General features: G+C 38.0%; 1 protein-coding gene across 1 annotated transcript in view; it reads left to right on the top strand.

The window, feature by feature from the left end:
- SCFD1 (sec1 family domain containing 1) overlaps nt 1-15,679 on the top strand; it is a 130,361-nt gene extending 114,682 nt beyond the window's left edge. Inside the window, exons 23-25 of the mRNA XM_059057225.2 lie at nt 10-75; nt 8,220-8,288; nt 14,060-15,679. Of these exons, the coding sequence (XP_058913208.2) occupies nt 10-75; nt 8,220-8,288; nt 14,060-14,083 (159 nt within the window). The 3' untranslated portion in view covers nt 14,084-15,679. The remainder of the gene's footprint in view (nt 1-9; nt 76-8,219; nt 8,289-14,059) is intronic.
- The last annotated feature ends 8,178 nt before the right edge of the window (nt 15,680-23,857 follow it).

Here is a 23,857-nt window from a genome sequence, read left to right as displayed (position 1 = left end):
CATTTTTAGGCAATTGTTTTTGTGGTGGGAGGAGGCAACTACATTGAATATCAAAATCTTGTTGATTACATAAAGGTACATTTAACCTTTATATTCTTTTATCTTTTGAGGTTTCACAGTTGTTCCATGTCTTTAACATACTAACATTCTCTGGTGGCTCCCCTGATTCTTACATAACCCGTTTTCTAGAGGTAGTTTAAAAATCCAGCAGGTAGGGAAAAATGCCCATATGTTCATTGTTTTCCTGTCACATTCATTTCTGGCCTAAAATTTTACTTGATTTGGAAAATAATGTATCTTATTGATGTAATGTACTTTGCAGCTATCTAATTTTGACTTTAAATGTTTAGATACCTCAAGTAAGCCCCTGTTCCAAAAATGTCTCCCTTGGTGAGATGATTTACTGAACCCCATTTACCTGAATAATAAGCACTTTTCTCTCATCTTATTGACCTAAGTTAGCAACATACTTCGAACAAACTTGGAATGTCTGCTTGTTCAGCAAACAGGTGCTTTAGAGGTAGCATGTTAGAAGTGGTGTGCTATTCAAAACTGACAGCAGCAGGGAATGACAGACAACTAAGCAAAAGAATATGAAGGGAAGGGTGTAGCTTGAAGAGCAAAAACACCACTTAAAATGTAGAGGCAACAGAACTAGTGATTGTTCCAATGACATTTTGTAATCTTCATTTATTCACTTAATATTCAATAATGATTATTCCTTATGTCCTGTATTACATAAGACTTCAATAAAAGTAGAGGTTTTGGTACAGCAGGAGAAAAAAATACATAGGCAGATGTCACAGAGCTTCAAAACCACCAGGTACCTCCAAGGATCCTAGCTCAGTTGCACATAACATGCTTCAGAATGTGAACCACCACTAAGATCTACACCTTGGTTTCAGGGGAGCATCCATCTTATACTAGGAGAGGTCTTTTATACCCCTCTCTGTTCATATAGCCAGAATCAGCCTGCATGATTAGACTCAAAGGCAAAAACCAAGGGAACATAACAGAAACCAGGTGTAAACCATCAATCTGTACAATTTTTATTTTATTTTTTTTGCAGTACGCGGGCCTCTCACTGTTGTGGCCTCTCCCATTGCGGAGCACAGGCTCCGGACGCGCAGGCTCAGCGGCCATGGCTCACGGGCCCAGCCGCTCCGCGGCTTGTGGGATCTTCCCGGACCGGGGCACAAACCCGTGTCCCCTGCATAGGCAGGTGGACTCTCAACCACTGTGCCACCAGGGAAGCCCTGTACAATTTTTAAACAGTGCTGATAAGCTAGTGCAAGTTGTCCCTTGGTGTATCTGTGAACCCTGGGCAGGACTATATTAATCTACTTCAGTCAGATTTGGCCAGGGGTAACAACATGATTGGTTCCAGGTGTGTTCCCAAGGATAAACAGGGTTACAATAGACCGGCTGAAATTAATCCTGTACTTATACCCCATCCTTGGTTAAGCTTTCATAATTACATTTGTCAGCATTCTTTCCGCTTTTTTTTTTTTTACATTATAGGACAGAAAAACAGGAAGGATAAAAACCAAAATACTAACCATTTGTATAGTGTAGTGACTGAAATGCAGGTATAACTTTAAAGAAACATTGCAGTTTACCAGATATTCCAGTGCAGACTTGTTTTTAATCATGTATAGGCCTCACAACTCTCACCTCTCTCCACCACAGAAATTTTAATTTTGTGAAATGTATTAATAAGTTGAATCAGTGTAACAATTAATTGTTTATTAAATAAGTCTAGTTCTTTCTCTGATCAATCACCTCCATCAGAACAACATCAGGGTTATTAGTGGTAGATATGTAAGCCCACCAAGATATTCTTTACTTGGTTTCAGGTTACAAAATATTTTTTTTACCATATTACCCTCCACCCACAAAAACATGGTGTATAGGTAGTAGGGCACATGATACTATGACTCATCAGGCAGGTAACAAGTATTTTATGTCCCTGTATCCAGGCACCTTTCTTAACAGATCATCACTCAGGTTCATATTTACACAATGGTCTTTGGCTCTTTTGTCGAACAGATACTTTTCTACACATCTGAGCAGCAACAATATCCTAATTTTGCCTCCCAAAAGGGGTCCTCTGGAATATCTAAAACCTGTAAAATGAGAATACATAAAACAAAAGGAAGCATTAGAATTTTTCTAGGTGTTTATCCCCTAGATGTTATTGGCATCATCAAAACATAGCACGTGAATAAACTCAGATTAAATCCTTCATAAACCTCCCAGAACCCATCTTGGACCTTCAGATTCAAATAAAGGAGGCTATTTCTGCAGGTGTTATGGGCATCTGTAAATATAGGTAAGAGTATTATTCTCTTGCTCTCAGCCTCTTGCAAGGTACCAAGATAATATTAGCTTTTTTTTTTCTTTTTTTGGTATTATTTACTTATTGGTTACATTCCTGAGAATCAAGACTTCTCCATCGTCCATGTGTCATTAATTCTTATCCAGAATTTGGCCTTTGGTTTAGAAGACAATCAGATTCAGCAAGACGCCCGATCCATAGAGCTGGCAACAGTATGAGATTGGCTAGTACTTCCCCTTTCTTCATTCCCAGTCATAGGAGGCAGGTTGGATAAGTGTGAGTTTATAGAGCTGTGTTATCCACTGGTTAGTACAGATGCAGAAACTATTAATCCCAGTTTACACAGATGAAAAGAAGAAACATCTCATTCCATCATTCCTTAGACAGATTTAGAGGTATTGTCTTGATGTCTTGCTTGCAGTTAATCCTTTCTTCAGACCTTGTAAATGTGATTCATGTCCCTGTACTACAGGATCAGGCAGAGAAAGAGAAACATTTTTAGAAATGCAGGAGAAATTTTTAGTGGTTTCTGTGTTACTACCCCACTTCCTCCTTCCCATTTTTCCTAGAGTATCTCAACAATCTCTTTGCTGTTGATTCCCCCCTTTAATTAAATGCCTGTTATGTTTTAACACACATTCTGTCATGCAAGCCACTCTTTCTGTCTCTTATTAGAAAGAGATGTGCCTAATTTAGAAAGTAGATGTTTCAAATGTCAGTTTCAGTTTTCAGTCAGTCCACTACTTTGTGTTTGGTAAGGTATATAATGTCAGTCTATTGTGTATGCTTCTTAGCATGCTGTTGAACTGCACCTGCAGCAAAATGGGTTTCTTTGTCAAGTGATGTACGTAAAGGAAGTCCAAATTGAAACAGTTTCTGCTGTGATGTTAAAGGTGTTAAAGGTATTTGCTTTAGTCACCAGGTTTATAAGTCCAAATCCAAAATGAGTGTTTATTCTGGGTAAAACCTATTGCTGTCCACCTGGAACCATAGGTAATAGGCCAGTGTAATTCTGTGTAAACGTGTATTTGGAATTGCTGGGTCATAATAACTGTGTTTAACCATGTGAGGAACTGCCAGATTGTTTCCAAAAACAATGTAAAATGCACCATTTTACATTCCCACCAGCAGTGTATGAGGGTTCTGATTTCTCCACATCATTGCCAGGACTTATCTGACTTTTTGATTTCGGCTGTAGTAGTGGGTGTGAAGTGGTGTCTCATTTTGGTTTTGATTGCATTTCCATGATGACTTAAATGATGTCAAGCATCTTTTCATGTGCTTATTGGCCATTTGTATATCTTCTTTGGAGAAATGTCTATTGAGATCCTTTGTCCATTTTTTTATTGGGTTATTTTGCCTTTTTACTACTGACTTGTAAGAGTTCTTTATATAATCTAGATACAAGTCCCTTATCTTGATATATGATTGCAAATCTTTTCTCCCATTCTTTGATCTTTTCACCTTCAACCTGGTGTCCTTTAAAGTACAAACCTTTATTTTTTTCTTTTGTTGTGTGTGCTTTTGGTGTCATATCTAAGAATTATTTGCCAAAGCCAAGGTCATGAAAATTTACTCCTGTGTTTTCTTCTATAGGTTTTATAGTTTTTGCTCTTACATTTAGGTCTCTGATCCATTTTGAGTTAATTTTTGTATATAGAATGAAGTCCAGCTTCATTCTTTTACATATGGCTATCCAGGTTGTCCTAGTACCATTTATTGAAAAAACTATTTTTCCCCACTGAGTGGTCTTATAATAGAGGGAGGCAGTGTGCAGCCCTTAGCACGCAGCCTGTGCTGGGTGTGCCATTACTGGGCGACCCATTACCAGGCAATGATTACTGAGAGACCACTCACTAGATCCGGGCTTAGGAGGTCCCGTTCAGTCATTGGTCAGCAGAGTGGTGGTCATCAGGCGGAGCGAGGTAAGAGGTGGATCCTGGCCTCCTCCCTGGGGCCCTCCAGCTCACCCAGCCTTAGGCCAGCGGATGAGCTGGAGGGCCCCAGGGAACAGGCTGGGGGCTGTGTCCTACAGGGCTCTAGAGCCCTCGCCAAGGCCACCCACTGGCCAGGCACAGGCCTTGAGGTGGCGGTGAACCTCTCTCCCAGCCCTACCTCCATGACCTGATGGCGGCGGCAGTCTGCTTGGGACACAGTCTGCGGGACCTGGCCCCTGCCATTTGGGTGGCCTGAGGAGACTGAGGGCCAGTTGGGTCCTGGGTGCCTTGCTCCCTCAGCGATGACAGCTGGGCAGGGTCCAGGGACCTGGCCCTGAGGGAGCCACCAACTGAGATCTGCCTCCTCTTAGCCAGGACCTGGACCTTGGAAGGTGAAAGTTGTGCCTTGGGAACTTGCCCTTTCTTGTCAGAACAGAGAACATTTGTTTGGTGGAGATTTACAGGAACATTGTTACCTGACCATGACCTGACCTCAAGAACAAAGGATCTGACACCAAGAAATTTCCAACAACTAACCAAGCCCTCCCTCACTTCTCCTATAAAAAGGTTTTTGCTGAAAGCTTTCGGGGAGTTTGGGGTTTTTAAGGCATGATCCACCCATCTCCTTGCATGGCCCTGCAATAAACCTTTCTCTGTTCCAAACTTCAACGTTTTAGTATTGTTTGGCCTCACTGTGCGTCAGGCACATGGACTTGTGTTTTGGTAACAGTCTTGGCAGGCTTGTTGAAAATCAGTTGACCATACATGTATGGGTTTATTTCTGGACTCTCAACTCTATCCCATTGATCCACAGGTCTATCCTTGAGCCGGTACTAGACTGTAGTAAGTTTTGAAATCAGGATATATGAGTCCTCCTACTTTATCCTTTTTCAAGATTGTTTTGGATTTTCTGGGTTCCTTGCAATTCCATATGAATTTGAGGATCAGCTGTTAATGGCAGTTGGATTCTGATAGGGATTGCGTTGAACCTGTTGATAAGATGAAAATACTCCCCAAAACTTAACACTATTAAGTCTTCTATTCCATGATGTGGAATGTTTTTCTGTTTATTTAGATCTTTTTCTTTCAACATTTTCTGGTTCCTTTGCAGTTTGTTGTTATTTTCAGAGTTTAAGCTTTGTATTTCTTTGAGGTTTACTCCTATGTATTTTTTATGCTATTATGGATGGAATTGTTTTCATTTCATTTTTGCAACTGTATAGAAATCTGATTGTTATATATTGATCTTGTGTCTGGCAACTCTATTGAACTCATTTATTAGTTCTGATAGTTTTCTTTTGCGGGGGGGTGGGATTTTTAGGATTTTCTATATACAAGATCATGTTATCTCTGAATAGAATTAGTTTAACTTCTTCCTTAACCTATCTGGAATGTTTTTCTTGCCTAACCACCCTGGCTAGAACCTCCAGTACAATATTTAATAGAAGAGTCCAGAGCAGACCTCTTTATCTTCTTCCTGATCTTAGGGACAAAGCATTCAATCCTTCACCATTAAGTTTGCTGTTACCTATGGGCTTTTAATAGAGCCATTAATGTTTAGTAGCTGCTAAGCCATGTAGTTTAATTATCCTGAGAATTCTTTGTTTTTTAATCCCGTTTGGTCTTACTGTTTCCTTTGTTCTGAGTAATCTTCATCTTCATCTTCTTCCTATCATTCAGCCCCATTCAGGGGAAACTGAGCTAGTAGGTCTATGACAGCCTCCCTCATGACATCGGAAACCCATGTTAGTGCAATCTTGTAGTATGAAACAAAACTTATGGCTTATGCCTACAAGAGACTTGTAAATGAGAATTTATCTAACATGGCACTTGATTTATACCAGTTCACAAAACAACAGGCAAGTGCCATTTTTGTTGGGAAGTCAAAGAAAATACTATAATGATTCTAGGTGATTTATTTAGTAATGATGTTAGTCTAACTTACTATGTAACTGCTATTTGGTATAACACTGATGTATTTGATAAAAATTAATTGGATTGATTTTTAACAAGACATTTGATCATACTGATATCAATGACCAAATGTATTGGGAATTTTACTTAAAGCCACCACAAGTTGTTCTTTTGATGGAAGGTGATTGACTAGAGAATTAACTAGATTTAGTTAATTAATTGTTACATTGAATCAAGGTATTAGTACATTAGTTCAGCTTTTAATGGAAGGAAGAAATATCAAATTTGTGCATAATTAAGAATAAATTTACACTGAAATATACTAAACTGCAGTGTTAAAAATTAAAGCTGGGCTTCCCTGGTGGCGCAGTGGTTGGGAGTCTGCCTGTTGTTGCAGGGGACACGGGTTCGTGCCCCAGTCCGGGAAGATCCCACATGGCGCAGAGCGGCTGGGCCTGTGAGCCATGGCCACTGAGCCTGCGCGTCCGGAGCCTGTGCTCCGCAACAGGAGAGGCCACAACAGTGGGAGGCCCACGTACTGAAAAAATAAAAATAAAAAATTAAAGCTATACCTACCTTACTGGATGATACAAAAGATTAGAATTTTTGTGTTTGTTTTTATATTCTATAAGTGCTATAAAATAATTAGAATTAAGAAAGCTTGTCAAGGGTGGAGCAGGAATATACTTACATAAGCACAAGATTAATCTCAGCTAGTTAACATACCCTGTGCTAATGTTTGGCCAACACTGAATGAAATGTATTAACTAGTGTTTAAAATAGGCCTGTGCTAGGGTCCAAGATAGACTAGGGGGCAACTTGCACTAGCTTGTCAACATTCTTTAATGGACAATGTAAAGATTGATTTGCACCTGGTTTCTGTCATGTTTTCTTGTTTCTGCTGTTAAGCCTATTCACGCAGCCTGATTCTGGCTATGTGATCAGAGAGGTATAAAAGACCCTTCCTTGGACAAGACTGGGGCTCCACTGAGACCAGGGTATCTCCACTGTATCTTGGTGGTTCACAACTGAAAATGAAATGTGTCATATTACGGAGAATAGGGTCCTGGGAGCTGTGCCTAGAAGTTTTGGACCCCTCTAATGTTTCCCATGTACTGTGACCTCTACCTTTTTGTGAGTATAGACTCAAGAATCCCAATTATATGACCCTATTTAATGGCTGCACGTACCATCTCATTTTGAAGAAAAGGAGGGTGAGGTGTGACTTTCGTTTTACTTGTCCTCAGAGAAGGTCAGCTAGAACATTTATTCAGCCAGCGATGTTATTCGGCTAATACATCACAGAGAAATGTCCTTATCTTGTATTACAAAGCTGTAATTCTTTTTGTTCCTGATTAATTAATCATACTTGCTTTGTTATGGAATAAACTTTTTACTTTACAAAAGAAATCTTACAAATTACCTTCAAGTTCACAATACATGTAAGAATTTCAGCATTAAGAACTTACCAAAATTCTCCAGTCAAAAAGTTTTGACTGCTTATAATTGGGTTCCAACATTCTGTCAAAATTCAGAATGAAATTCATAGAGTTACAGAATGGAATAGGGTATATTAAGACATAAATACTGTATTATCACAAATGAGTCTGAAATGACAGTCCATGCTACTCACACCATATCCTACTTTCAGCGTAACAAAACTTGAAGAATGTTTTCTTCACGTAGTTACATATCTTACATTGGAAGAATGTTGGCCTAAGATTTTATAAATAATTATGGCTCCCATGAAATGTGTCAGTAATCACATTCCTTCTATTTTCAGTGTAATGGCACTAGAAGTGTACCTACCCACCTATATTATGAAGTAAAAAAAAAACTATGCCCATTTCACTCCTTTATTCCATGTAATTTTAGGATAGACATGAGTACACTAAAATCCAATACCCCCCCAAAAAAATTAAAACTTTTAAGAATAACAAAAAGTCTTATTAGGTTTAACCCCTCTTCTTGGGAATATTGAAATTATTACTTATTACTTGTATCTGAGTTCTGTATCTGATTTTTTACAGGGGAAACAAGGCAAACACATCTTATATGGCTGCAGTGAACTTTTTAATGCTACACAGTTCATAAAACAGGTAAAGTGTACTTTTTAGTTTGTTTCTGTTAACATACCCTAAGTTGCTGTTGATATTTTTCAGAAGAGAGCAAGATAATCATGTTCACCTGAACCAGCTGAAACTAAAAGCCATAGAGCTAAAAGAATGTAAGGTTTTACCATGGACAACTATAAAGGAAACTCTTATAAGTAACATTATTTCCATTATCCCAAATCTATGAAAAGGTAAATTTAATTCAGAAAATTTTTAATTGGAGTAGTGTTACTCACCTAGGCTAAATTCATTTCAGCATTTCCTTGACATACTGTCCACATTTCTGACTTTGCCAAGCTGAGAAATTAAGTAACCTTTTTAAGGGGTTGTATGTACTCAGTTGATACAGCAGAATTACATTCACCTTGAAAGTTAATGAGAGCAGTAGCTGAGGTGTACAGAGTCTACATTCTTTTACTATTGTTCCCACTCCTGTTCTCAGTAATTACATTAACTTCAACTTTTTAAAGCTTAAACTACCTGAGATGCTCAATAGACTGACCAATAATATCCATTCACCTTTGCCTTGGCTGCCATAAAAATCATAACTGTACCCTGTGCTCGTTTTTAGCAGCTCTTCCTAGCATCTTTTTCTAGCACAAGTTTCTTACCCACATTATATGGTTCTTGTATTTTTAACCTTAATGTGGTGGCCCAGTGGTATCATGAGAATTTCAGACATACAGAAAAACTGAAGCGAATTTGCATTGAACACGTGCATCCTCCCCATTAACATTTCATTGTACTTGCTTTATAAGATACCTGTCCATCTTTCCAGTCTTCATTCTATTCCTTGCTCCACCTGTATTAATTTCAGAGTAAATTGTAGCTATCAGTACACTTCCCCCTTAATACTTCATTGCCAATATCATTAACTAGATTTCATTATTTGTTTAGTTTGTTGTTGTTGTTTTACCTTTGGAGATAAAATTTACAATAGTGAAATACACATATCTTAAGTGTACATTCCTAACTTTGTCAGATGTTTTGTGCACCTGAGTATAACCCAAACCCCTATCAAGATACAGAACCATTACACCACAGAGTTCCTTTATGGCCTTTGCCAGTCAATCCTTGCTCCTAGTCACAGCCTGCTCCCAAAACAGTCTTAATGTTTTCCCACTATAGATGAGTCTTGCCTATTTTAGAACATCATGTAAATGGAATTTTTCTTCATTAGGTTAACTAGAAGATTCTCAATTTTTTTAATCCTTTTAATGAAGCAGATGGTGTTAATGCTAATTTTCTCTATTTGTTTTCTATTTTTTTTAACCCTTGAAATTTTTTTTTTTGAATTTTACTTAATTTTTTTTTACACTGGAGGTTCTTATTACTTATCTATTTTATACTCTATTTGTTTTCTGTTCATTGGTTTCTACTTTTTATTAGTTCCTTTGGGTTTACTTTGTTCTTCTTTTACTAGCTTCTGATATCGGATAATCATTAAGTCATTAACTTTAGTTTTTCTTTTCTAAAATAAGCATTGAAAATCATAAAATTTAAACTATTGCCAAACACTGCTTTAGCCACATTCTACAAATGTTGATGTTATGTTTTTATTACCATTGTTGGAAATATTTTTAATTTACCTGGTAGTTTATTCTTTAGCCCATGTATAGAGATCTACTGTTGTTTCAAGTATTTGTGGGTTTCTAGATATCTTACTGATTTCTAATTTAATTCTCTGTTTATCATAGAACATTCTATACATAAGTTCATTATTTCAGAATCTATTTAAATTCCTTTTCTGGCCCAACATATGGTCTATCTTGTTAAGCACTGCATATGCACTTAAAAAAGAACATGCATTATGCAGAAGTTGAAGGAAGGGTTCTATAAACATTAATTTGGTCAAGGTAGTTGATAGCATTACTTAGATCATCTGTGTCTTTATTTATTTTTATTTTTTGGTCTAGTTCTATCAGGTATTGAAAGATTGGTATTAAAATCTCTGACTGTGATTGTGGAATTGTCTCTTCCTTTAGTTCTGTCAATTTCTGCTTTTTGTGTTTTTAAGTTCTTTTATTAGGTACATACAGACTTATGATTATTGTATATTCCTGATGAATGGATTCTTTTATATGCAGTATTCCTCTACATATCTGGTAATGCTCTTTGTCTTGTGGTCTGCTTTATCTGACATTAATATAGCCACCCTAGCATTCTTACACTTAGTTTGCATTTTATAACTTTTCCATCTGTTTACTTTCAACTTGTCTATGAATTTATATTTAAATCATATATCTTGTAGGTAGAATATAATTGGATCTTGTGTTGTTGTTTTTAAACCATTATACAGTCTCTTTTAATTGGAGTCTATTGGTCTGTTAACACCTAATGTAATAATTAATATGATTAGATTTAGGTCTAGCACTTTACTATTTCCTCTGTTCCTCTTTCCTACCTTTCTTTGTATTATTTGAACACTTTTTAGAATTCTACTTTAATTCATCCACAGATTTTTTTTTAGCTATATCTCTGCATTACAAATTTAGTGTTGCTCTGTTATGCCACTTGAGTTAAATGTAGAAACCTTGCAACCATACATACCCTCAACATTTATGCTGTGATTGTCATATTTTACATCTACATACATCATTAACCTCACAAGACAGTGGACAGTGTTACCATTTGTGCTTCAGTCATGTTTATAATAAAGACATAAATCTTTGCATTTATATGGATATAAATTCCAGTGCTCTTCATCCCTACTTATAGCTTTTTTTGTTTTTTGTTCTTTTTGGCTGCATTGGGTCTGCATTGCTACATGTGAGCTTTCTCTAGTTGCCATAAGCGGGGTCTACTCATTGTTGCGGTGCACGGAAATTCTCATTGCGGTGGCTTCTTTTGTTGCGGAGCATGGGGTCTAGGTGCGTGGGCTTCAGTAGTTGTGGCACACAGGCTCTAGTGCACAGGCTCAGTAGTTGTGGTCCACGGGCTTAGTTGCTCTGCGGCATGTAGGATCTTCCCAGACCAGGGCTCAAACCTGTGTCCCCTCCATTGGCAGGCGGATTCTTAACCACTGTGCCACCAGGGAAGTCCCCCTACTTATAGATTTTGATTTCCATCTGTTGACTGAAAAACTTTTAGCATTCACTGTAGCTCTGGTATGCTAGCAGTGAGTTCTCTTAATTTTTTATTAGATGAAAATGTCTTTATTTCACCTTTATTCTTAAATAATTATATATATATATATATATATATATATATATATATATATATATATATATATACCCACACACATCTGTACATATATACACATATATAAATATTTTTTCTGGATACAAAGTTCTGATAGACAGTTTTTCAGCACTTTAAAGATGTCAGTCTGCTGTCTCCTGTCCTTCATTGTTTCTTATAGGAAGTCAGCAGCCATTCAGATCAGTGTAAATTTTTTCTAACATCTTTATTGGAGTATAATTGCTTTACAGTGGTGTATTAGTTTCTGCTTTATAACAAAGTGAATCAATTATACATATACATATATCCCCATATCTCTTCCCTCTTGCATCTCCTTCCCTCCCACCCTTCCTATCCCACCCCTCTAGGTGGTCACAAACCATCGAGCTGATCTCCCTGTGCTATGAGGCTGCTTCCCACTAGCTAGCTATTTTACGTTTGGTAGTGTATATATGTCCATGCCACTCTCTTTGTCCCAGATTACTCTTCCCCCTTCCCGTATCCTCGAGTCCATTCTCTAGTAGGTCTGCGTCTTTATTCCAATCTTGCCCCTAGGTTCTTCATGACTTTTTTTTTAGATTCCATAAATGTGTTAGCATACAGTATTTGTTTTTCTCTTTCTGACTTACTTCATTCTGTATGACAGACTCTAGGTCCATCCAACTCACTGCAGATAACTCAATTTCGTTTCTTTTTATGGCTGAGTAATATTCCATTGTATATATGGGCCACATCTTCTTTATCCATTCATCTGTTGATAGACACTTAGGTTGCTTCCATGTCCTGGCTATTGTAAATAGAGCTGCAATGAACATTTTGGTGCATGACTCTTTTTGAATTATGGTTTTCTCAGGGTCAGATCAGTGTAAATTTATATGTAATGTGTAATCTCTCTCTGGTGCTTTCAAGATTTTATCATTATCTTTGGTTTTCAGCAATTTAATTATAATGTATCTATGCATGACTTCTGTGTATCTTGCTTGGGGATCACTGAGCTTCCTGAATCTATAAATTTATACCTTCACCAAATTTAGGGAATTTTCAGCTGTTAGTTCTTCAAGAATTTTTATGCCCACTTTTGTCTCTCTTTTTGGGACTCCATTTACATTTATGTTTAACTTTTTATAGTGTCCCACAAATCCCTGAGGATTCTGTTCTTTAATGTCTATAAGTTGCTCTGTCTTCAGATTCAGTGTCTTTCTTCTGCTATCTCCATTCTGCTGTTTGATGTATTTACCAGTTCTTTCATTTTCCCCTGGATTTTTTTTAAATGTAGTTTATATTTTTATGTTGAGATTTCCTTTTTTCATTCATTGTGAGCCTATTTTTCATTATTTCATTGAGGATATTGTCCTAGCTGCTTTTAAAACGTGGTCTACCATGGGCCCACCCTTGGGGTCCAGTGGTTAAGACACTGCACTTCCAATTCAAGGGGCACAGGTTCGATCCTTGGTTGGGGAAGTAGGATCCCATATGCCATGCAGCATGGCCAAAAAAAAAAACCCTGGTCTCACACTGTTGGTTTCCATTGTCTTTCCCCCTAGAGAATGGCTTCATTTTCCTGTTTCTTCATATATTTACTAATTTTAGATTGTATCCCTTACATTGTGAATGTTATATTTTGGAAACTGAATTCTATTTCTCTGAAGAGTGTTGGTCAGACCCAAAGTTCAAACTCGGTCTCTTGGGCAGCAGTTCAAATCTCACCTGTTTGTTAGTCTCTCTCATTCATGAGTGGTTCAGGGTTTCACCATAGATTTAGGAAAAGTCTAAATACAGAATGTAGGGCTCCCTCACATTGGCCCTCTCCAGGATTTCCCCCTCACTTTCCAGTAGCTTTAGTTGCCCCCAAACTCTTTCCTCTGGTTTTTCAGGCCAGAAAGACTGCAGGTTTTTCTGTCAGTTTTAGCTGCCAGTATAGCACCAACTGTGGCCTGCCTTCAGGCTAGGAACCACAGAACCAGAGAACTCAGTCCGTGCTATTCCCTCCTTCCAAGTGTTGATTCTGTTCCAGAAGCCACCTGCTTTCAGTTGCTCCCATTGCCTACAGGTAGTTGGTTTTTGTATTTGTTTAAAGTTTATAATTTCTATCACTCTCTCATAGACTTGGTGCAATAGTTTACCCAGCCTTCCAGAATTGAAAGCCTTTTCCCTTCCTTTTAATGATCTTTAGAAATATATTAAATATATTTCTAATTTCTTTTTGAAATAAAATATATAGAAAAGTGAACTGTCAGCAGTAAAGTCACACATGATGTTGTTTTTTGTCACATTTTCATACTGAGTTAATATTAATTTTTTTATTCTCAGGTTTTCCATTACTTGAATTTACTCCTATATAATGTTTACACATCTTTTTGCCATGACAGTTTTTAAATAGCTACGAATTTTAAACATTTGAGTTAGTGGTCAATATTGAATGAAAATATTCTAGAAATGCAGTGCATGAAACAGAAAGCCTGTATTTTACCATGATAAGTGTGCATTTAAGGTGTTTACAAATATAATTCAAGCCCAAGTTTCTTTTATGATTAAAAACAGTAGTATTTATGATTTTATGTTTTGTTTTGTTTTAGCTGTCACAACTTGGACAAAAATAACACAGAAGAACCTTAACATGAGAATATATTTAGAACTTGGATAAATGTAAAAAGTCAAAAGAGCCAGATGTTTCCTTTCTTCATATCAATGTCCTAACAATGAAACTTAGAGTTATTTGTTAATTTTTAAGGAAATTCTATACTTAATATAATGTGTACTGATTAAAACAATAAAACATTTCAGAAATAAATTTTAACATTGTATATTATCTCTCCTGTTATGTTTGACAAATGAGAAAGAAAGTACTTTGGAAGGAAGGAAAGCTCTGTCTGAATATAATGTTAAAATATAATATAATAACCAATATGTTATGATTGAAGCTAGTAAAAGTTTAAGAATGTAATATACAAGTGTTATTTGATTGGTTCATGAATCTCCTACATCTCCTAAATTGTATGCTTTTTAATTGTAAAATTACCTTCCCATGGTTTGTTTACCATGTTGCCTCTAGATTTTATAGCCACTTTAATGTCTTTTCTCTGTCTGGCACACCTACATACATTTTACCACATAAAATCCCTCCTTTATATAATGTCAAGTCAAACATTAACAACATCTGGAACAGACAAATAGAAAACATTCATCCTGTAAAGTTCTAAATAATATGTAAGTGTTAAATTTGATTCTAACCTTCCTATCTGCCAGGCACACAGCACTAAAAAGGAGTGTTGATCAGTCATATATCTCAAGGCAGTCATAAGGTAAAAGCAAACCAGTTGCTCCAGAGAAAAAAACTGTTCCTATTATAAAGGCCAGAGAAAAAAACTGTTCCTATTATAAAGGCCAGGGAGCTTTTCCTCCTAACGAGCCTCATCAAGAGAAATCTGTAGTGTTACAGACAACATCCTGATAATAGATAAAACAACAGATTAATTAACAGAACTGCTTCTTTCCACAACCCCACCTACCATGAGTCAACGCTGTCGTACCAAAGCACAGGTCAATAAAACTAATTCTAGGTGGGTAGTGGTTGGCTAATCTGACTTATTCCTGGGATGAAATTTAAAGCATGTTTGGACTGCTATAACAAATTACCATAGGCTGGGTGGCTTATACAACAAACATGTATTTCTCACAATTCTGGATGCTGGGAATTCTAAGATCAAGGTACCAGCAGATCCACTGTCTGGTGAGAACCTTCTTCCTGATTTGCAGACAGCCATGTGTCCTAACATGGTGGAGAGTACAGAGCAAGCTCTGGCCCCTCCATCCCTGTTTAAAGGCATTAATCCCATTGTGGGGACTCCACCCCCATGACCTCGTCCAAATCCAGTTACCTCCCAAAAACACTACCTCCAAATACCATTACATTGGGGAAAACAGTCTCTTCAATAAATGGTGCTGGGAAAACTAGACAGCTACATATAAAAGAATGAAATTAGAACATTCTTTAACACCATACACAAAAACAAACTCAAAATGGCTTAAAGACCTAAATGTAAGACCTAATACTATAAAGCTGTTAGAGGAAAACATAGAACAATTTTTGACATAAATGATGCAGTATCTTTTTTGATCCATCTCCTAGAGCAAGGGAGATAAAGACAAAAATAAACAAACGGGACCTAATTAAACTCAAAAGCTTTTTTGCACACAAAGGAAACCACAAAAAAAATGAAAAGACAACCCACAGAATGGGAGAAAATATTCGCAAACAATGTTACTGAGAAGGGATTCATTTCCAAAATTTACAAACAGCTCATGCAGCTCAATATCAAAAAAACAAACAACCCAATCAGAAAGTGGACAGAAGACCTGAATAGATATTTCTCCAAAGAAAACATACAGATGGCCAACAGGCACGTGAGAAGATGCTCAACATTGCTGATTATTAAAGAAATGCAAACCAAAACTACAATTGAGAAATCACCTCACACCAGTCAGAATGGCCATCATCAAAAAGTCTACAGACAATAAATGCTGGAGTGGGTGTGGAGGAAAGGGAACATAAATGTCCCTAAGTGCAACCTAAATGTCCATCAACAGAGGAATGGATAAGGAAGATGTGGTACATACATACAATGGAATATTATTCAGCCATTAAAAATAATGAAATAATGCCATACTGCCATTCACAGCAACATGAATAGACCTGGAGGTTATCATAACAGGTGAAGTAAATCAGAGAAAGACAAATATCATATGATATCGCTTATATGGGAAAGCTAAAAAAAAAATTATACAAATGAACTTATTTACAAAACAGAAACAGACTCAACAAACTTATGGTTACCAAAGGGGAAAGGTGGGGGGACGGATAAATTGGGAGTTTGGGATTGACATATACACACTACTACATTTAAAATAGACAACAAGCAAGGACTGTATAGCACAGGGAACTCTGCTCAATATTCTGTAACAACCTAAATGGGAAAGGAATTTGAAAAATAATAGATACGTGTATATGTATAACAGAATCACTTTGCTGTACACCTGAAACTAACATAACATTGTAAATCAACTGTACTCCAATACAAAATAAAGGTAAATACCATTACATTGGTGATTAAGGCTTCAGCATTTGAACTTGTGGGAGACACATTCAGTCCATAGCACTACATCTGTCAAAGTGGCTGGCACTCAGGGCTTCAGGGGAGACCATTATGCAAAGACAACAAGGCTAATCAAGGTGATAAGCTACAGAGGAGAAAAAGCAATGTCCCTGTCTCCTTAGAAATGGAGAAGTCAGACTCTAAATAAATGTTCAGAATGCTCTTTTCTTGTTACCTTTGCATTTTTAAATGAGTTAGGGTCAGAATGGCCATCATTTAAAAGTCTACAATTGAATGCTGGAGAGGGTGTGGAGAAAAGGGAACCGTCCTACACTGTTGGTGGGAACGTAAATTGGTAAAACCATTATGAAAAACATTATGGAGGTTCCTCAGAAAGCTAAAAACATTGAATACAATTACCATATGATCCAGCAATCCCACTCCCACCCAGAAAAAACTCTAAGCTACATGTAAAAGAATGAAATTAGAACACTTCCTAACAGCATACACAAAAATAAACTCAAAATGGATTACAGACCTAAATGTAAGGCCAGACACCATAAAACTCTTAGAGGAAAACAGAGGCACAACACTATATAACAAATCACAGCAAGATCTTTTTTGACCTACCTCCTAGAGTAATGGAAATAAAAAATAAATGAATGGGACCTAATGAAACTTAAAAGCTTTTGCAGGACTTTCCTGGTGGCATAGTGGTTGAGAGTCTGCCTGCCAATGCAGGGGACACGGGTTCGTGCCCTGGTCCGGGAAGATCCCACATGCCACGGAGCAGCTGAGCCCGTGAGCCATGGCCACTGAGCCTGCGCGTCCGGAGCCTGTGCTCTGCAATGGGAGAGGCCACAACAGTGAGAGACCCGCGTACCACACACACACAAAAAAAAAAGCTTTTGCAAAGGAAACCATAAACAAGACGAAAAGAACCCTCAGAATGGGAGAAAATATTTACAAATGAAGCAACTGACAAAGGATTAATCTCCAAAATATACATGCAGCGCAATATCAAAAAAACAACCCAATCTAAAAATGGGTGGAAGACCTAAATAGACATTTCTCCAAAGAAGACATAAAGATTGCCAACAAACAAATGAAAAGATGCTCAGCATCACTAATCATTAGAGAAATGCAAATCAAAACTACAATGAGGGATCCCTCACAGCAGTCAGATTGGCCATCATCAAAAACTCTAGAAACAATAAATGCTGGAGAGGGTGTGGAGAAAAGGGAACCCTCATGCACTGTTGGTGGGAATGTAAAATGATACAGCCATTATGGAGAACAGTATGGAGGTTCCTTCAAAAACTAAAAATACTAAAAATACAACTACCATATGACCCAGCAATCCTACTACTGGGCATATACCCTGAGAAAAACATAATTCAAAAAGATATATGTACCACAATGTTCACTGCAGCACTATTTACAATAGCTAAGACATGGAAGCAACCTAGATGTCCATTGACAGATGAATGGATAAAGAAGATGTCGCACATATATACAATGGAATATTACCCATCCATAGAAAGGAATGAAATTGAGTTATCTGTAATGAGGTGGATGGACCTAGAGTCTGTCATACAGAGTGAAGTAAGTCAAAGAAAAAAATACCATATGCTAATACACATATATGGAATCTAAAAAAATGGTACTGATGAACCTACTGGCAGGGCAGGAATAAAGACACAGACGTAGAGAAGGGGCTTGAGGACACGGGGAAGGGGAAGCTGGGACAAAGTGAGAGAGTAGCATTGACATATATATGCTACCAAATATAATATGGATGGCCAGTGGAAAGCTGTTGCATAGCACCGGGAGATCAGCTCAGTGCTTTGTGACCACCTAGATGTGTGGGATAGGAAGGGTGGGAGGGAGGCTCAAGAGGGAGGGGATATGGGGATATATGTATACATATAGCTGATTCACTTTGTTGTGTGGCAGAAACTAACACAACATTGTAAAGCAATTGTACTCCCATAAAGATGAAAACAACAACAACAAAAAAAAAATCCACTGTTTGAAGCAAATATAAAACAGTATATTAAAAAAAAAAAAAAGATACATGCACCCCTGTGTTCATAGTAGCACTAGTCACAATAGCCAAAACATGGAAACAACCTAAATGTCCATCAACTGATGAATGGATAAAGAAGATGTACATATACACAATGGCCATTTAAAAAGAATGAAATAATGCTATTTGCAGCAACATGGATGCAGCTAGGGATTATCATACTAAGTGAAGTAAGTCAGAAAGATAAAGACAAATACCATACGATATCACTTATATGTGGAATCTAAAATATGGCACAATGAATCTATCTACAAAACAAACAGACTCACAGACATAGAGAACAGACTTGTGGTTGCCAAGCGGGTGTGGGGAAGCGAGAGGGATGGACTGGGAGTTTGATGTTAGTAGATGTAAACTATTACATTTAGAATGGATAAACAACAAGGTCCTACTGTATAGCACAGGGAACTATATTCAATATCCTATGACAAACCATAATGGAAAAGAATATTAAAAATATATATATGGGGCTTCCTTGGTGGCACAGTGGTTGGGAGTCCGCCTGCTGATGCAGGGGACATGGGTTCGTGCCCCGGTCTGGGAAGATCCCACATGCCGCGGAGCGGCTGAGCCCGTGAGCCATGGCCGCTGAGCCTGCACGTCCAGATCCTGTGCTTTGCAACGAGAGAGGCCACAACAGTGAGAGGCCCGCATACCATAAAGAAAAAATATATATATATGTATGTATGTTTGTATGTATGTATGTGTATAACTGAGTCACTTTGCTCTACAGCAGAGATTACCACAACACTGTAAATCAACTCTACTTCAATTTTAAAAATTGAAGAAAAAAAATGAGTTAGAAACATAGTCTTGTCAATGAATGTACAATAATTTCTTTCAAGCTTGCCTTAAGTTCATATAAAATATTCTGATACAGAAACCTTTTTGTGGGACTATAAAGGTTTTGGTCCCTTTGAAGAAATCTCTGGGGAAACTTTGGCCTTTCTCAAACTATCCAAGCTTAGTCCCATCTGTCCTGGTGTGCATTACCTAGCATGGTCATCCACAATATTTCCAGGGTCACAGTTGCTGCTATCTTGGGCTAGGGATCTCAGCAAGTCTGAACCAGCAAGGCCAGAGCTTGACTGATTCAGAAACCAGTTTCATCTGTCTCCACAAGGGTTATTCTCTTCAGAGGAATTGATTCCTGCCCAGAGAAAGATGAGAGGCAAAGATCAATAGAAAAGGGAACTGCTCTGCCAGGTGATTTACAAAAGTTGCATGCATCAATTAATCCTCACAACAGCACTGTCAAGTAGGTGGTACAGCTGCAATTTTATAGATGGAAACAAAAATCGGAGGGTTAAATACCCTGCTCAAAGTCATGGCTGGTACATGGTGGAGCCAAAGACAGCATTGCACATCTGTCTGCTCCAAGTCCCACTGCTGAAAATCTCCTGGCTGAGGAAGCAGGAAGCTTGGAGTCTTGCCAAGCCACTCCTCACCGATCAACCTGAGTCAGTCACTTTACCCCTCTTATCCCTCCTGTCCATAATGAGTGGTACAGAGCAGGGGCATCTAACATGGAGCCATCCAGGCAATGCAGCTCACCTGAACCAGCCAGCTCAGGATGTTCAACAAAACAAACACCTTACCGATGAGCTCACACACAGGAACTGGCAGGCTCAGCCGCCTGTCTGAAAGAATTTGAGTAGTTTGGCATAAACATGGGAAAGGTCAGATGGGGCTCTACAATGAAAGGGAAAGGCAAAATTAAAAAGGACTGAGAGGAAATTCAAGTCAAGATGGAAGTTTGCCCTGAAACGGAAGCTCCTGTTTCCTCACCATTGGGTACTTTTGTGCTGTGACAAACTGCAAGACAGACCCCATCGCAGTGTGATCTAAACTGAATTTTCAACTCATGCTCTTAAAATTCACAATTTTTAGGTAATATTCAAAAGAAGGTGAATAGAAGTTGTGTGAAGACTTTTTAACTTACTTAAATAGACCCAGATCATTGCACCATAGACATTTGGAGAAATTTTTTCACGATTTTTTAATATTGCAAGGCACAGAGCAACCTGACTCCAGGGGCTGATGAGACTGTACTGAGGTGACATGTGACTAAAGAAAACTGGAAACTGAATTTCTGATTTGTTATAGTGACCACATCAAAATAGACATAGACTTAGCAGAGAGAACTAGGGACTATTCAACTTCGCTTTGTTGAATTGCCCTGGGTTCAACAGAATCATAAATCTCAAAAGTTTATATCTAGCGTTATTTACAATAGCCAAGACAAGGAAGCAACCCAAGTGTCCATCAACAGGAGAATGGACAAAGAAGATGTGGTACATATATACAATGGAATATTACTCAGCCATAAAAAAGAATGAAATTTTGCCATTTGCAGCAACAAGGATGGACTTGTAGGTTATTATGCTAAGTGAAATAAGTCAGACAGAGAAAAACAATACAGTATGATATCACTTATATGTGGAATCTAAAAATACAACAAACTAGTGAATATAACAAAAAAGTAACAGATTCACAAATATAGAGAACCAGTGGTTACCAGTGGGGAGAGTGAAGGGGAGAGGGGCAATATACGGGTAGAGGATTAAGAGGTACAAACTATTAAACTATTATGCATAAAATAAGCTACATGGATATATTATACAATGCAGGGAATATAGCAAATATTTTATAATAACTATAATGGAGTATAACCTTCAGAAATTGTGAATCACTATACTGTACACCTATAACGTATAATATTATACATCAACTATACTTCAATTTTAAAAAGTTTTTAAAAGTTTATATCCAAAGAAGTTTCTGGATGTTGTTGAGTGTGTACCAGCCTTTAAATGTTTGTAGCTGCTTTTATCATGGAAACCTCAGGATGATTCTAAATTATCAATCATCAACCCCATCAATGTGGCTCAGTTTCAAGAGGAACAGCAGATTTTGCTAAAAGCAAGCTCTATGTACGAACATGACATGGTATCCTAAGAATCCAGAGACAGCTACATCAGCTCCAGGACTCTCCTGAAGGACCATGGCTAAGTGGCTGTAGTAACATGTTGACTTTTCTGCCAGTATGCTTTTCCCTGATTTTTGTCACCCCAACCTTTTCTTCCTCTTCTTTCACCATGTGACTCAGGTGGAGCTGACACCATTCCTGACAAGTAAATGGTTAAGGGATAGATAAGTAAATAAATCCAGCCACGGAGAGGCAATTAGATTCCTGCTGAGACAAAGCAGGGCCACTCTCTTCTGCTGGACTTAAACTGGAGGGTCTTAAATATGAGGTTGTCGATATTGCCACAAGATGCATGAGAATGAAACCAATGCAGAGCCCAGAGATGTCCTAATGACATCATTTGAACCCGCTGGGTTCAAATCTGAGTGTTGGAGCCAGAGACAGACACAGTAAAATGCAACGGATGATTGCAACATCCTTTGAAAGCCAAAGAAATGTAAACCAGACAAAACATAAGAAACAGTGATTTTTCAAACAATGGATGTCAGGAAGCACAGGACAGGGATCCCTAAGAGAAGAAAACAAACAAGATGAGCCCTACAATTGCATCAGCTTACTTCCTGGAGAGATTTTTTTCAGGGTGCAGCACAGGCAGGGCTGGTCCTGAGGAGACAGAGTTGGACATCTGGGAAGGCTGAGGCAGCTTGAGGTCATAGGGTAGAATAATGGAAAGAAGAAAGCTACACAGGTAGAGAGTTCTAGAGATCTTCAGAGGGTCAGATGAATACTGATCAGTACCTGTGTGTGAAGAAACTACCCAAGGTAGGGAAAGAACTACGTAAAAGAGTTATACAGGGAGCAGGAACAATTAATTGTCTTTGCTCATGTGGGGTCAGAAATAGTATCTGTTCCCATCAACCAATTACCTCATAAATCATGCAGGGATTGGCAAAGTACTCAAAAGGGTTTTGCCTCAGTAGTGGGGAAAATTAGCCTGACTAAATGCTATTGTGGTCCCATCTAACAAACCTTAAAAGCAAAATTCAAAAGGATTGTTTCTAAGTAACTTAACCTTGTGCAAAAAAGCTCAAGAATAGAGAAATACAAACATATCTAAGCCAGCAACAAGATAAAAGTTACAGCATCTAATAAATCATACTAATGTTTTCTTAGGTCAGTCTACCAAAGCAATAGAAATAAAAGCAAAAATAAACAAATGGGACCTAATCAAACTTATAAGCTTTTGCACAGCAAAGGAAAGCATCAAAAAATGAAAAGAACGTACGGACTGGGAGAAAATATTTGCAAATGATGTGACCAATAAGGAGTTAATTTCCAAACTATACCAACACCTCATACAACTCAACAACAAAAAACAAACAACCCAATCAAAAAATGGGCAGAAGACCTAAATAGACATTTCTCCAAAGAAGACATACAGATGGCCAACAGGAATATGAAAAGATGCTCAACATCACTAATTATTAGAGAAATGCAAATCAAAACTACAGTGAGGTATCACCTAACACCTGTCAGAACGGCCATTATTAAAGAGTCTATAAATAATAAATGCTGGAGAGGGTGAGGAGAAAAGGGAATCCTCCTACACTGTTGGTGAGAATGTAAAATGGTGCAGACACTATGGAGAACAGTGTGGAGGTTCCTCAAAAAACTAAAAATAGGGCTTCCCTGGTGGCGCAGTGGTTGAGAGTCCGCTTGCTGATGCAGGGGACGCGGGTTTGTGCCCCGGTCTGGGAAGATCCCACATGCTGCGGAGCGGCTGGGCCCGTGAGCCATGGCCGCTGAGCCTGCATTTCCCGAGCCTGTGCTCCGCAATGGGAGAGGCCACAACAGTGAGAGGCCCGCGTACCACACACACAAAAAAAAAACTAAAAATAGAACTGCCATATGACCCAGCAATCCCACTCCTGGGTATATATCTGAAGAACACTCTAACTTGAAAAGATACATGCACCCCAATGTTCATAGCAGCACTATTACAATAGCCAAGACATGGAAACAGCCTAAATGTCCATCGACAGATGAATGAATAAAGAAGATGTAGTGCATATATACAATGGCTTACTACGCAGCCATAAAAAAGAAGAAATAATGCCATTTGCAGCAACATGGATGAACCTAGAGATTATCATACCAAGCAAAGTAAGTCAGACAGAGAAAGACAAATACCATATGATATCACTTATATGTGGAATCTAAAATAAGACACAAATGAACTTATCTACAAAACAGACTCACAGAC

Source organism: Kogia breviceps, chromosome 3, assembly GCF_026419965.1.
Source record: "Kogia breviceps isolate mKogBre1 chromosome 3, mKogBre1 haplotype 1, whole genome shotgun sequence".
In the NCBI taxonomy this organism is placed as follows: domain Eukaryota; kingdom Metazoa; phylum Chordata; class Mammalia; order Artiodactyla; family Physeteridae; genus Kogia; species Kogia breviceps.
The sequence above is the reverse complement of the archived record's forward strand: the minus strand, read 5'-3'. Positions and strand labels throughout refer to the sequence as shown.